General features: G+C 36.0%; 1 protein-coding gene across 16 annotated transcripts in view; it reads left to right on the plus strand.

Annotated features, from left to right (window-relative positions):
- The window catches only part of LOC133841435 (hepatic leukemia factor), a 76242-nt gene that overhangs the window by 55034 nt on the left and 8231 nt on the right, over positions 1 to 12977 (plus strand). For 8 of the 16 annotated variants that reach the window (XM_062273906.1, XM_062273908.1, XM_062273907.1 and 5 more), the window contains exon 2: positions 10518 to 10559. The exons of 5 other annotated variants lie outside the window; for them this stretch is intronic. In XM_062273906.1, the coding sequence (XP_062129890.1) occupies positions 10518 to 10559 (42 nt within the window). Of the gene's footprint in view, positions 1 to 81; positions 1232 to 10517; positions 10560 to 12977 lie in introns of those variants that run through there. 3 more of the 16 variants (XM_062273912.1, XM_062273902.1, XM_062273904.1) reach the window with 3 other exon arrangements.

Genomic DNA, 12977 nt, shown 5'->3' on the forward strand with positions numbered 1-12977 from the left:
CTTTCTTTCGTTTTCTGTTGTAATTAATCGAAGCAGCCGCAGCAACTACACAGACGGCAGCAGCAATGTGTCAACAACTGAACAGCTAACAACAACAATAGTAAATTAAATATATATACAAAAAAAATAGACAAATAATTCTCACATTGAAAGAGACCAATATAAAACAAATTTGTGCGCTCAGCAATGAGAATGGACTATCAAATGCCACCGCCAGCATTGGCCTTGCAACAACAACAGCAACAACATCAACAGCAGCAGCAACAACAACAATCACACAATGCAGCACTGCAACATCAGCAAAATCAGTTGCAAATGTTGCAGCAGCAACATCAGCAGCAGCAGCAGCAACAGCAGCAACAACAACAAATGCTGGGCAACATGTCGCAAGCGACAACGTTGCCACCACTGAGCAGCCTGCCGCTGCAGGTGGTGCACAACTTGCCACACCTGCTGGCCGGGAATGGCAACAACAACAACAATAGCAGTAGCAACAGCAACAACAACAACAATTCGAATCTCAATGGCAACAACGTTGGTGTGGTTGCATGCAACAACAACAACAACAACAATAGCCAGGCTAGTAATAATTTATTGCGCAACTCGATGCAACATCAGCTGCTCAGCAATCTGAGCAACAACAGCAATGGCAATAATGTTGCCGCTGGCAATGGATCGCATGTTGCAAACGGAGCATTGCCGCCGCCCACGCAACTGCTGCAACATCACTTGCAACACTTGGCGCATGTCAATGTCAATGCAGCAGCCGCTGTGGTTGCCGTTGCCGCCAACAATCTCAGCAACAATCTGCAGCACAGCAACAACGGCAACAACAGCGCTGCCAACAACAACAGCGCCAACAACACGATTCTCAACCACAACAATCTCAACATTATCATCAATAATCACACCAACAACAATAGCAGCAACAACAACAACAACAACAACAATCCAGCAACACCAAATGCGAATCTGGCAACAGCCACGCCCACTGTGAACAGCGCCGCCTCTGCGGTGGCACAGCAGCAACAGGCGCATGAGAACAGTTTGGTCAACAGCCTGGTGGGCGTCATCAACGGCAGCAGCAACAACAACACTAACAACAACAACAACAATACCAGCAACAACGGCAACGCCAACAGCAACAACGCCAACAATGGCGATGACAACAATCGCTGGACGCAGTTTCAGGTGCAACAGCTGTGGAAGCAACATGCCAACTATTTGAACGGTATGAATTATGTTTACGCCCGCCAGCAACTGTTGCTGCCGCCAGGCAACTTGCAACTTGTTGCTGACAGCCACGAGCAACACTGCCGCTGGACTTGGGGCTTACTTTTGATTAATAATTTCAGCTACTGTTCACAAAATTACTACAATACTTCTTGAAAATATTGCTCAGAGCAAAAAACTCAGTATATAAAATATACTGTATTTCTTTATATGCTTTTCTGGTTGTTCTTAAACTTCCCTTTATTGTTTATTCCGTTGATATTCTTAGGTACAGCAATTCACTGCAAATCTACTTAAAAATGCTATACACATGGAAAACTCAGTATATTCAATATACCATCATGATTTCAACATTTCTTGCCATTTTTGCTCTTTGTTTTATTATTTTGTTTACAATTTTAGTTACTCTTTTTATCAACAATAACTGTTGCTAGTTCTTAACTTTCCTTGCTGCAACTTTTCTTAAAAATGCCACACATCAAGTGAATTTCAGTATATTAAATATACCAAGTTTCTTAATTACTACATTTCTTGCTGTTTTTTTTTTTACATCCTGTTCAACAATTCTTGCTGGGACACCCCTTAAAAGTGCTACGCAATAAATAAAACTCAAAAACTCAGTATATTAAATATACTAAATTTTATAGTTATTAAATTTTGTTGCTGTTTTTTCACTTCCTGTCCCACAATCCTTACTGGAACTCTTCTTAAAAGTGCTGCATAGTGAAACTCAGTATATTAAATATACTAAATTTCTTAATAGCTAAATTTTTGCTGTTTTTTTCACTTTTTGTTCTTTCTTTTTGACAATTTTAGTTAAAGTTTTGATTAACAGCAACTGTTGCTGGTGCTTAACATTCGATGCTGAAACTTTTCTTAAAAGTGTTACACAACAAGTAAAACTCAGTATATTAAATATACTAAAATTCTTAACTACTACTATCGTTGAACAATTTCAGTTACAGTTTTCTTGATAAACTGTTGTCACCAAGCAACATTGCTTCAGAATCTCTTTCACTTTATGTCTACCTTGAGCTAAGGTGCTAATAATTCTTTCGCTGCACTTGCTGTTCTTGCATTTCCCCCTCTTCTAACCACAAATTGATTGCACGCTCGACTAATTTGCGACAAGCGTTGACCCTGATTGTGTGTCAGCTTAAATCGATTGCAGCTCAGACTGCAATAACGGTTTTCTTTTTTAGTTTTTTTTGAGGCATATGACAAGCTGCTCTATGGGTTCATTTCCCCGTTTTCCATTCGCCGTCTGCCGCTTCCCATTTGCCATTTCCGCGTGAGGTTCAAGTTCCCCGCAAAAAGACAAGAGTCAAGAGGCTCAACTTTCAACTGCACCAGAAAACCTTTTGGCTCTGGCTGCCCTGACTCTGCGGCAATTTACAATCACTTTTGCTTTCAGTTTTTTTCTGATTTTTTTTGGTGTCTCTACAAGGGCCGAAAGAGCCAACTTCAGCTTCAACTTCAACTTCAACTTGTTGGCCCGCGACATTTTCAGACAACTTTCGTTTCGTTTCGGTCGGGGTGCTTTCCACATGCAGCAGCAACAGCAACAGCAACAGCGAAAAAAGAGCCAACTTTTGTTTTATTTACTTAACAAAAGTCCAAGAAAAAAAAAGATATATATATATACAAAGTCTTTGCCTCGGGTCCAGTTTTGACTAAGCCTCAACGAACCTTTTGTGCTTGGCCATTTTTTCGTTATCACACAACTTTTATCTCAGCCTCGCGCGTTCTCCGCTTCGAATTCGTTTTCGAGTTCGAGTTTATGGCGAAGATAAAAGGCCGGCTTTTACAGCCTAACAGCGAACACACACAATAAACCAGCAGCCACAAAAGGGCAATTTTGGCACTCACTCCCCTCTTCTCTCTCTATCCCCTTCCCCCTCTCTTTGGCTCTATCAAAGCGTGTGACATTGCCGCATAATTAATATATGTCCAGCTACCAACAACGACAGCGACAATAAAAGACGGTAACAATATCAAAACTCATTTGACTCGACCGAAAATGCGTTTTTACTTTCATTGAGCGACGCCAACGGCGCAGTCAACGTTAACGTTAACGCTTCGCGACGTCGACAGCGACTGCGACGTCGACTGCTCTGCTCGGCGGCTAAGCAACATCACAAAAATTAACTTTCACTTTTTCGGCAGTTTTTAAATTCATTTCTTTCTTTTTTTTCGGTTTTTGATATTTTTGTGGCATTTTGGTCTTTTTTTTTTGTTTTGGCTCTTGGCAACGAATTTTGTCTGTTGCTGTTGTTGTTTTTGCTTTTGTTGTGGTTGTTGTTGTTGTTGCTGGTGGTGCTTCTTCTTCTTTTGGGAAATACTCGTATAATTTCATCCATACCAAAAATGTACAATTTATTTCGAAAGTTTTCAACATTGACAATTCGCTCAGCTTGGAATTTCTAATAGATTGAAATGAAATATATATTTTTAATTTATGACGAGCTTAAATATTAATTATATTGCAAAAATTTCTATAAAATTTAAATAAAATATATTCCATAATTTACGAATTTCTATAGCCGCTTTAGTGATGTATTCCAAAAGTCGAATATTAAGAAGAGATTTTTTTATTTACGCAAAAATTCGAAATATACTCAACAAAATGTTTATAGTTTTTATACCCGCTACCCATAGGGTAGAAGGGTATTATAACTTTGTGCCGGCAGGAAATGTATGTAACAGGTAGAAGGAGGCATCTCCGACCCTACAAAGTATATATATTCTTGATCAGCGTCAACAGCCGAGACGATATAGCCATGTCCGTCTGTCCGTCTGTCCGTCTGTCCGTCTGTCCGTCTGTGTGTCTGTCCGTCCGTCCGTATGAACACCTAGATCTCAGAGACTATAAGAGATAGAGCTATAATTTTTTTTCGACAGCATTTGTTATGTTTGCACGCAGATCAAGTTTGTTTCAAATTTTTGCCACGCCCACTTCCGCCTCCGTAAATCAAAAAAATCGAATAACAAGCGTAATTGTAAAGCTAGAATTACGAATTTTGGTATATACAATAATAACTATAGTATTTATGATTCCTGAAAATTTGGTTGCGATCAGATAAAAATTGTAGAAGTTATTAAAGAAATAGTTTTGTATGGGCAAAAACGCTTTCTATGTATGTGTTGTATGTATGCGTATACGTATATACATGCTCGCCTCTATATTTGTATATGTATGCAAGAGACACTGCGATAGCTCTATTGGTAGAGTGCAAGCTTATTACTGCTGTGGTAGTCGGGGGACTCGGGTTCGAGTCCGCTCGGGGTACAAATTTTTTTTTTTTTTTTTAATCGTATTTACAACAATTATAAATAAAAATTGTGGATTTTGTTAAAGAAATATTTTGTATGAGCAAAACCGCCTGCTATGTATGTATTGTATGTATGCGTATACGTATATACATGCTCGTCTATATTAGCATCTGTATGCATAAGGGTTCTTAAGCAATGCGATAGCTCAGGTGGTAGAGTGCAAGCCGCGTATGTTGTGGTGCCCGGGTTCGAACCCGCTCGAAGTACAAACTTTTTTTTTTTTTAACCACACGGTCGGTGGTGCTGGAGTTCAAATTCCGATCGAAAATACATGCATATTTATTTTTAATATTTTGAGATTATTACCGCAATATATTGCTTTTATTCAAAATGGGTAGCGGGTATTTCACAGTCGAGCACACTCGACTGTAGCTTTCTTACTTGTTTTTTGTAGAATTTAAAAACATGAGAGGATTAACAAAAAGTATTATTTATTTTTGCAAAAACATCTTAAATTTGTAAATTATATATATATAATAATTTTGGCACTGTTCCAATTTAAAAACATGATATTTAAATTTGACATAAATTTAAGAGTATTAAATTTAGAAAAAGAAGATATGAAATTTCTGATTTTACTTTATTAAAAGAGCCAAACAAACAATAAAAATTGTTTCCAAGTTCAAGTTGAAAGTTTATCATAATCATATACAATCACTAAACTTGTTTTCTAGTTGATAAAGTTAAATCATAAATGGTGATATAAAGTTTGTTTGCAATATTAAATAATTCAAAATTTAAAAGAGATTTTCTCCAATTTGTACAAAAAATAAAGCACATCATTTATACTTCTGATCTTGCTTAACTTAAAAACTTGCTTCACATATTACTCCAAATCTTTTAGTTCGAGCTCTGAACATGAAATAGAAAAGTCTAAGTTTGATCTTGTTACATTTTTTAAGCTTGCATCACAATATTTTAAATTCTTACAACACTCTCAACATCAAAATAGAAAAGCTTTAAAATTTAAGAGGTTTGCTAAATTTATGAGTTATGTTCATAATGTCTTGAATTTTTACAAAATATATCAGAATAAACATGAACGCGTCTTTCACATCCTCAACATTAAAATGGGAAAGTTATTATTATTATATATTATGCTAAATATTATGCCAAATATATCTGATTTAACATAAACGCTTCCTTCACACTAAAGGAAAGCTGTCATTAATTTTTGAGTGATCTTTAAAATCTCTTTCATTTTTATATAATCTGTCTCACAACCTTATCATCAAAATAGAAAAGTTGTTATTACTTTTTAAGTAATCTTAAAAATTTCTTGAATTTTTACAAAATTTAACTGACCTAACTTTGTAGCTTACTTCACACCTTGTATACCAAAATAGGAAAGTTATTATCATTATATACAATATTATGTCAAATATATGTGATTTATCTATAACGTTTCCTTCACACCTTCAACATCGAAATAGGAAAGTTTTCTAATAAATTTGTACACAAATATTTTGTGCCAATTATTGAGTGTCTGATCTTGTTTAGCTTCCTACTCTTTAAAGCTGCGGGGCAAACTTTCGTCATAACTGGCCAACTAACTTAAGTTTTAACAGTAAGCTAAGCGTAGCAATTTCCTGACTCTCGAAACTTCATCAGCTCAACTGAAGCCATTAATCAATTTGCCAGTCAATCAGTCAGTCAGTTATGTTGTGAGTTGAGTTGAGCTTTTGCTCATCGTTTTGAAGAGAGCTCGAAGTGTATTCAAGTATTCTGTTATCGCTTAAATTTGAAATTAAAGTCACAGTGTTAGCTGACTTCCTTTCGTGCTGTTGGCTGCAAAAAAAACGTAAAACATAAAACGTAAAACGTTTATCCGCATAATTTGTGCATGACAATAACAAAGACAAATTGGCAGGCGTGTTGCACACTCACCCAGATATCACAGCCCAAATTGCAACGTAATACAGTTACTTCAACGTCTTGAAGCTGCTGCACTGATTGCTGTTGTCCAGGGGCAACAGCAGCAACAGCCACAGCAACAACAGCAGCAACTCGTGTTGCGCAATCGACGCAACAAACGTGCAAAATGCGACATCGTTTAGCTGGGAAACCGTTCGTCGGTTCACTCGTTTGCTGGCTAAAATATCAGTGAAAGTGGCGCGCCGCACCACGCGGCGTATGAGCAATCTTTTAATTGTTACTCTGTTTCACACGTCGTCGCGCCTGTCGTTTTGCCAAAGACCAGAAGCTCACTTCACGTTGTTGTTGTTGTTGTTGTATTGATTTGCCGTCCTCTCTTTTTGTTTAGCTGTTTTTTGATTACGTTTTAATTTTAGCTACCTGACCACGCCCCTTCTCACATACCGCCCGCTTTTCGTGCCGCTGCGTGCTCAGCATACTTGCAGGCAATAGTTTTGTGTTTTTTTTTCCCCGCTGTATTTATTTAGGTTTCGGTGTCTGTTTGCCGTTTTATGGCAGCGCTTGTTGTGTGTAATTTTATAGCGAGCGCGTTACTGTGACTATGATTATCATTATCATTATTTGCGACTGCTTCCTTATTTTAGCTAATTAACTGCACGGCGCCAAACAGCTTTGACTTCAGCATTAGCTGGCTTTCTTTTCACTCGACTCCAACACACACAAATTGGGGTTAATTTTACTCCACATATTTCTCTGAAATATATGTTACACTTGGGCGTGGCTGAAACAATTTTTCTCTTTTTTTATATTCACTTTCCCAGTTTTTTATCAATTAAACTATTGCAAAATCAATTACAGTTGATTAAAGTATGTATAATATTCAATGAACATTTTTGTGGGCTGAGCACAGCATAATATTTAATTAGTATTTTGTATACGTAATACTTTTTCAGTATATTCTTTTGACCCTAATGGATTTAATCAGTATTTTTCTACATAGTATTTATTAAGGTTTTTCAATATATAGGTAAAAGTTAATCAGAGTTTTGTCTTCATAATATTTATACAGTATTTTTTTTAGTCTCAGTATTTTGTATGCATAATGTTTAATCAGTATATTTTTTGAGCTGATATCAGTTTTTTATCTGTTTAAGCAGTATATGCACAATATTTATTCAGTATACATTTTGTTGGCCTCAGTATTTCAGTATTTCTTATGCCCAATATTTTATTTTTATCTCAGCTTCCCATTAAATTTAATCACTATTCAGTATGTTTTGCCTCAGTGCAGCATAATATTTAATCAGTATTTTTTTATGCATAATATTTACTCACTATTTATTTTTAGACTCAGTATTTTTTATGCATCATATATATTCAGTACTATTTTGTGGACTCAGTGCAACATAACATTTTATCAGTATTTTCATGCATAGTATTAATTCAGTATTTTTTTTACCTCAGTTCAACATAATATTTTATAAGTATTTGCATTATATTTATTCAGTATTTATTTTTGCGATGTCAGTATTTTGCGTGGATAATATTTATGTAGAATTTTTTAGCCCAGTTCATTAAACTATTTAGTCGGTATTTTTGATTAATTTTTATTGATTCAATATTTGTTCCTCACTTCAGTATGAAATGTAGTATATTTTGTACAAAATTCATAATCAGTATTTTTTGTCTCAGTTCAGTATAATACTTATTTAGTATTTTCTTTGCCTCGGTTCAGTATAATATTTAGTATATTTTATGTGTTATACTTATTCAGTATTTTTGTCTCAGTTCAGTATAATATTTAGTATATATTATACATAATACTTATTCAGTATATTCTTTACCTCAGCTACACATACTATTTAGTATATTTTATGCATAATATTTGTTCAGTATTTTTCTTGTGGTCTTACCATAATATTTAATCAGTATTTAGTTTAGTTTTTGGGCTCAGTTCATAGACTTTCGTCGGCCTAACAACCCGGAAATCACAAAATGCCCACAACACATTTTTCCCACACATAATTAATTTTACACTCACTCGAGTAGGAAAAAACAACAGCAACAACAACAACAACAATGTTGGAAAAAAGAGTAAAATTAAGCATAAAAAGTGCTACATAAAAAAGACTATGCAAATGAGTTCGCAAATGCGGAATGGATGCAATGCACACCAGCAAACGCAACAGCAACAACAACCAGAGTACTAGCAACCACAGCAATCACAACAATCACAGCAACAACAATCACAGCAACAACAAGTAGAGAGACAGCACAACAATCGAAAGTGTTACACTTTCTGCACTTCAGCAAAAAGGCAGTCAAACAAAACAAGAGCCAGCCGAGCCATAAACGAGTGCCATGTAATACAACGGCCAACAGCAACAAGTACAACAAACAGCAACAAGTAACAGCAACAACAACAACCGACAACAAGTAACGGCAACAACAACAATAATGCAGCTAAAATTGCGGCAATTGCGCCATCGCCTCAAAAAGCGTCGCGACTTGCGACGCATGCGCAAGCAGCGAAAGATAGTGAAAGAGAGAGAGAGAGAAAGCAAGAGAGCGAGAGAGAGAGAGTGGGTAATAGCGAGGCAGGTGAAAGGGGCGTGCAACAGCGAGTACTCGCTTTGTACGTGCCTCACACTCCAACCAACCAACAACAAAAAAAAAGCTCAGCTCAGTTCGTTGCATAATTTCCAGATACCGCCTGAAAACGTAGCTGACACGCTGCTGAAAAGTCAGCTGTCGCTGATAGATAGAAGAGGAATACTCGCTATTCTACTACGACGCTATGACGTAGACGTAATAACTTCGATGTCAATGTCGCGGTCTTTTGTTCAACATCGTGTTCTACTTTGTGCATAGAACGTCGTTGATTGCTTGGGAAAAAACGGGTTTTGAATTTCATTCAATTCGAAGTCGGTTTTTTTTGGCATTTTATTTCAAGCGAGTTGTTTTTTCGGCTTGCTATCGTTTGTTGTCTGCTTACAGGAGATTTAACTCTCACTTTCATTTTAATACAAAGCGTGATTTCCAATGAAATCAAGCAAAGCGGCAGGAAGTTGATTTTTATTGCCTGCCAAAACGGATGCGAAAGCAATTTTAAGCTTTAAATAGCTAAAGGGTAGAACTTTGTTTATTATAAAATCCAGCGATGTTGTCACAACTTCAACAAAAAAATGTCAGGCCAAAAAAAAAGCGCAGCTTCATGCTAAATGGAAACACATGAAAAAGTGAAAGTTTAATGCCGCATTAAAATAATAATAAAAACACAACAAAAAAGAAGCATGGTCCACTAAAAATTGTGACCAACTCTCGTCAGTCCATTAACACAACAAAAGAAGCCCGAGGGCTAACAATTTCATCTATGAAAACAATAATAATAATAATAACAGTAATAATAGTAATAATAGATGCCCATTCCGCATTTCATTTTCACCCCGAAAACGCCATAAATTTCATGTTGTCGTAGGCCCGCGCCCTGAAAAAAGGAAAAAGATCGCGTTGAGCATTTCTAATGAAAGTAAATAAGCGGAAACCAAATGCAAAATAGTCACGAAAATTATGCAAATTAATTTAATTACAAATGAGAAACTCGGCAAACCACCAAAAAAAAAAAAAATACAAAAAATGCCCATAAAAAGTGCGAGGGCTCGATTCAGTTTTTTTTTTTTACTTTGTGAACTGAGTTTGACCCACTTAAAATGGCAAGAGAGAAACTGTAACCAGTTGGATGGCGAGGAGATCCCGAATGGACTTAAGTCATCGTCAAGTTGTCGTCGTCGTCATCGTTGTTGTTGTTGTGTCTAAAAATAAACCCTGAGCCAGATTCTCTCTGCTGCGTGTGAAAGTGACAGCGACGACCCAAAAGATACAAGATACAATTGTATCTTCTGCTTCTGCTTCTGCTTCTGCTTTTGATCCTCCCTTTTGCCTTTGTTATAAGTGTTTTTTGTGTGCTTTGTTTCGTTTGCGTTCGATCTTTTTTGTTTTGTATAAAAAATAATCTGATCTATAGACTATCTGATCTATCTACTATCTTCTTTTTCATTTCTCTTCTGTTTTTACAGGCAGGAAATCTCCATTTTTGGGTTTTATTTGCAAAGCAAACGGTAAATTTTTCGTCCAATCTTTTGTTTTTCTTTGTTTTTTTTTGCAAAAATTGTTTGTTTTGTTTTCCGATCATTTTTAATTGCTTGCCGTCTGCTTTTTATCGTTCATTTATTTATCATTATTTTTGAAATTTCCTTCCGAAACAGGAAAAATATCAATAATTTTTTTTTGTTGTGTTTGCCTTGCCTTGTTTTTTGGATTTTTTGTTTATTTGTCCATTTATCATGTGGCGCTTTCGGTTTCTCGTGACAAAAACACGAAACCAGCATCAGTTAAGCGACTCCTAACCAAAAAAAAAAGTTTCCCATGCATAAATCCTAGCGTTAAATATCTTTTCTTTCTCTCTGCCCGCTTAAATCAAATGCAAATGCTTAATTAAAAAGCCAAATGAAAAGTTGCTCATACGCCGTGTGAGCCGCAGTCGCTGCATGCAGATTTGCAAGTCCTAATTTTTGTTAGCATATCTCTCTCGCTGTTGTGTGTATTTTTGCTATTACTTCACAATCACAACATGCAACAAGCACTTTTTTTTTTGTATCTTCACTTACTTACGCTTCGCTGCCAACGGCAAACGGCATTAAAGAAAAGCAAATGAAAAAGGAAAAGAAAAGAAAATATTACTTCACTGCCACAGACCAGAAATGTGGCCGCAAAGTTGGCATAAAATTTCGCAATAGTTGGTAAATCGCCTAAAAGCAACAGTAACAGTAAAAACAGTAAAAAGGAAAAAAGTTCGCAAATGAAAGTGAGAGTGAATAAGAAAGCGGAAACTAATGCAAGCGAAACCAGCAACAACAACAAAACTCTGCACGACGCAAAACTGGTTTCAACTGCTGCTGCCGACGTCGACTGCGACGGCGACGCAAGCAGCAGCAGCGAAGCAAACTCGTTTGGCGCTCAGCTCAACGCTCAGCTGCGTCTGCGCAGCGACAATTCGTTAAAGAAGCTTTTTGAGAGCGTCGACGACGATGAAAATCGGTTGAAAGCTGAAATTTCACTTTCGCTTTTTTTCGCTTCCTCTTTGTTTGCTTTGTTTAGTCTTGGTTGTCTGCACGCTTCCTTCCCTCTCTCTCTTCCTCTCTCTACTGCGCATACGCAGCAATGTAATAGTCTATCTCTCGCTCGCTCTATATCTCCTTCTCTCCCTCTCTTTGTCTATTTGTTTGCTTGGCCATTTTTGGGGCGCATGCGGAAATCGTGTTCACCATAAGAATTGCCAATTTTATTTGTCTACACTACGTAGTTTTGTATTTTTATATAATACGAGTAGAAAGAAAGAAAGAAAGAAAAATGTCGAGTACTCTGTCAAGTGCGAAACGCAGTTTGACCCACTTTGCAGCTGTCCAAGTAGTGCTCAGTGCTCAGTGCTCAGCGCCCTTATCATGCGCTGCCTGCTACTCGGACTTCTGCTCGTCTTTGCACTTGTAAAAATTTACAACGAAATAAATTCTAATGGCAAAAACAAAAAAAAGAGACGTTGGCGCCCTCTTATCAACGCTGTCTACGTATGATTAATATTTGTAGCTTGTAACTGCTGCAAAGCAAACAACAACATAGTAGTATATTTACTATACTATATGCTGCCCTTGGCATTCGAGTACTTATCTTTTATACGCATTGTTGGTATATTTACATATATGCTTAGTTTATTTGTATAGTATAATTAATATACCATATATGGAGTATTTACACACATATTTTATATACTATATGTTGGCATTGGCCTTTGTTAATGTATCTTCTATATGAACTGTTAATATACTTATATAGTATTTTACATATACTATATGCTGCCCTTGGTATATCTACATACATATATGCTTTTTATATAGTATATTTACTATACTATATTGTTGCTATTAGCCTTAATTAACGTATCTTTTATACAAACTATTCGGTATATTAAATATACTATATGCCGCCCTTGTCATGCGAGTACTTATCTTTTAAACGCATCGTTGGTATATTTACATATACACTTAGTATATTTATTTATATACTAAATATAGGGTGTTTACAAACATATTTTGTATATACGATATGCTGCCATTAGCCTTCGTTAACATATCTTTTATACGGACGTTTGGTATATTGTATATACTATATACTGAGCACTTACCTTATATAAGTATTGTTGATATATTTACACATATACTTAGTATATTTATAAGTATGTATAATTACTATACTATATACTGCTCTTCGTTAACTTATCTTTTATACATATTGTAAATATATTTATATGGTATACTTAATATACTACATATATGCTGCCCTTGACATTCGAGTACTTATCTTTCATACGCATTGTTGGTGTATTTACATATACTATATACTTAGTTTGTTTATATAGTATAATTAGGGTAATATATTATATATAGGGTGTTTACACACAGATTTAGTACTTTTATACTATA

Source organism: Drosophila sulfurigaster, chromosome 3 (assembly GCF_023558435.1).
Source record: "Drosophila sulfurigaster albostrigata strain 15112-1811.04 chromosome 3, ASM2355843v2, whole genome shotgun sequence".
Classification (NCBI taxonomy): Eukaryota; Metazoa; Arthropoda; class Insecta; order Diptera; family Drosophilidae; genus Drosophila; species Drosophila sulfurigaster.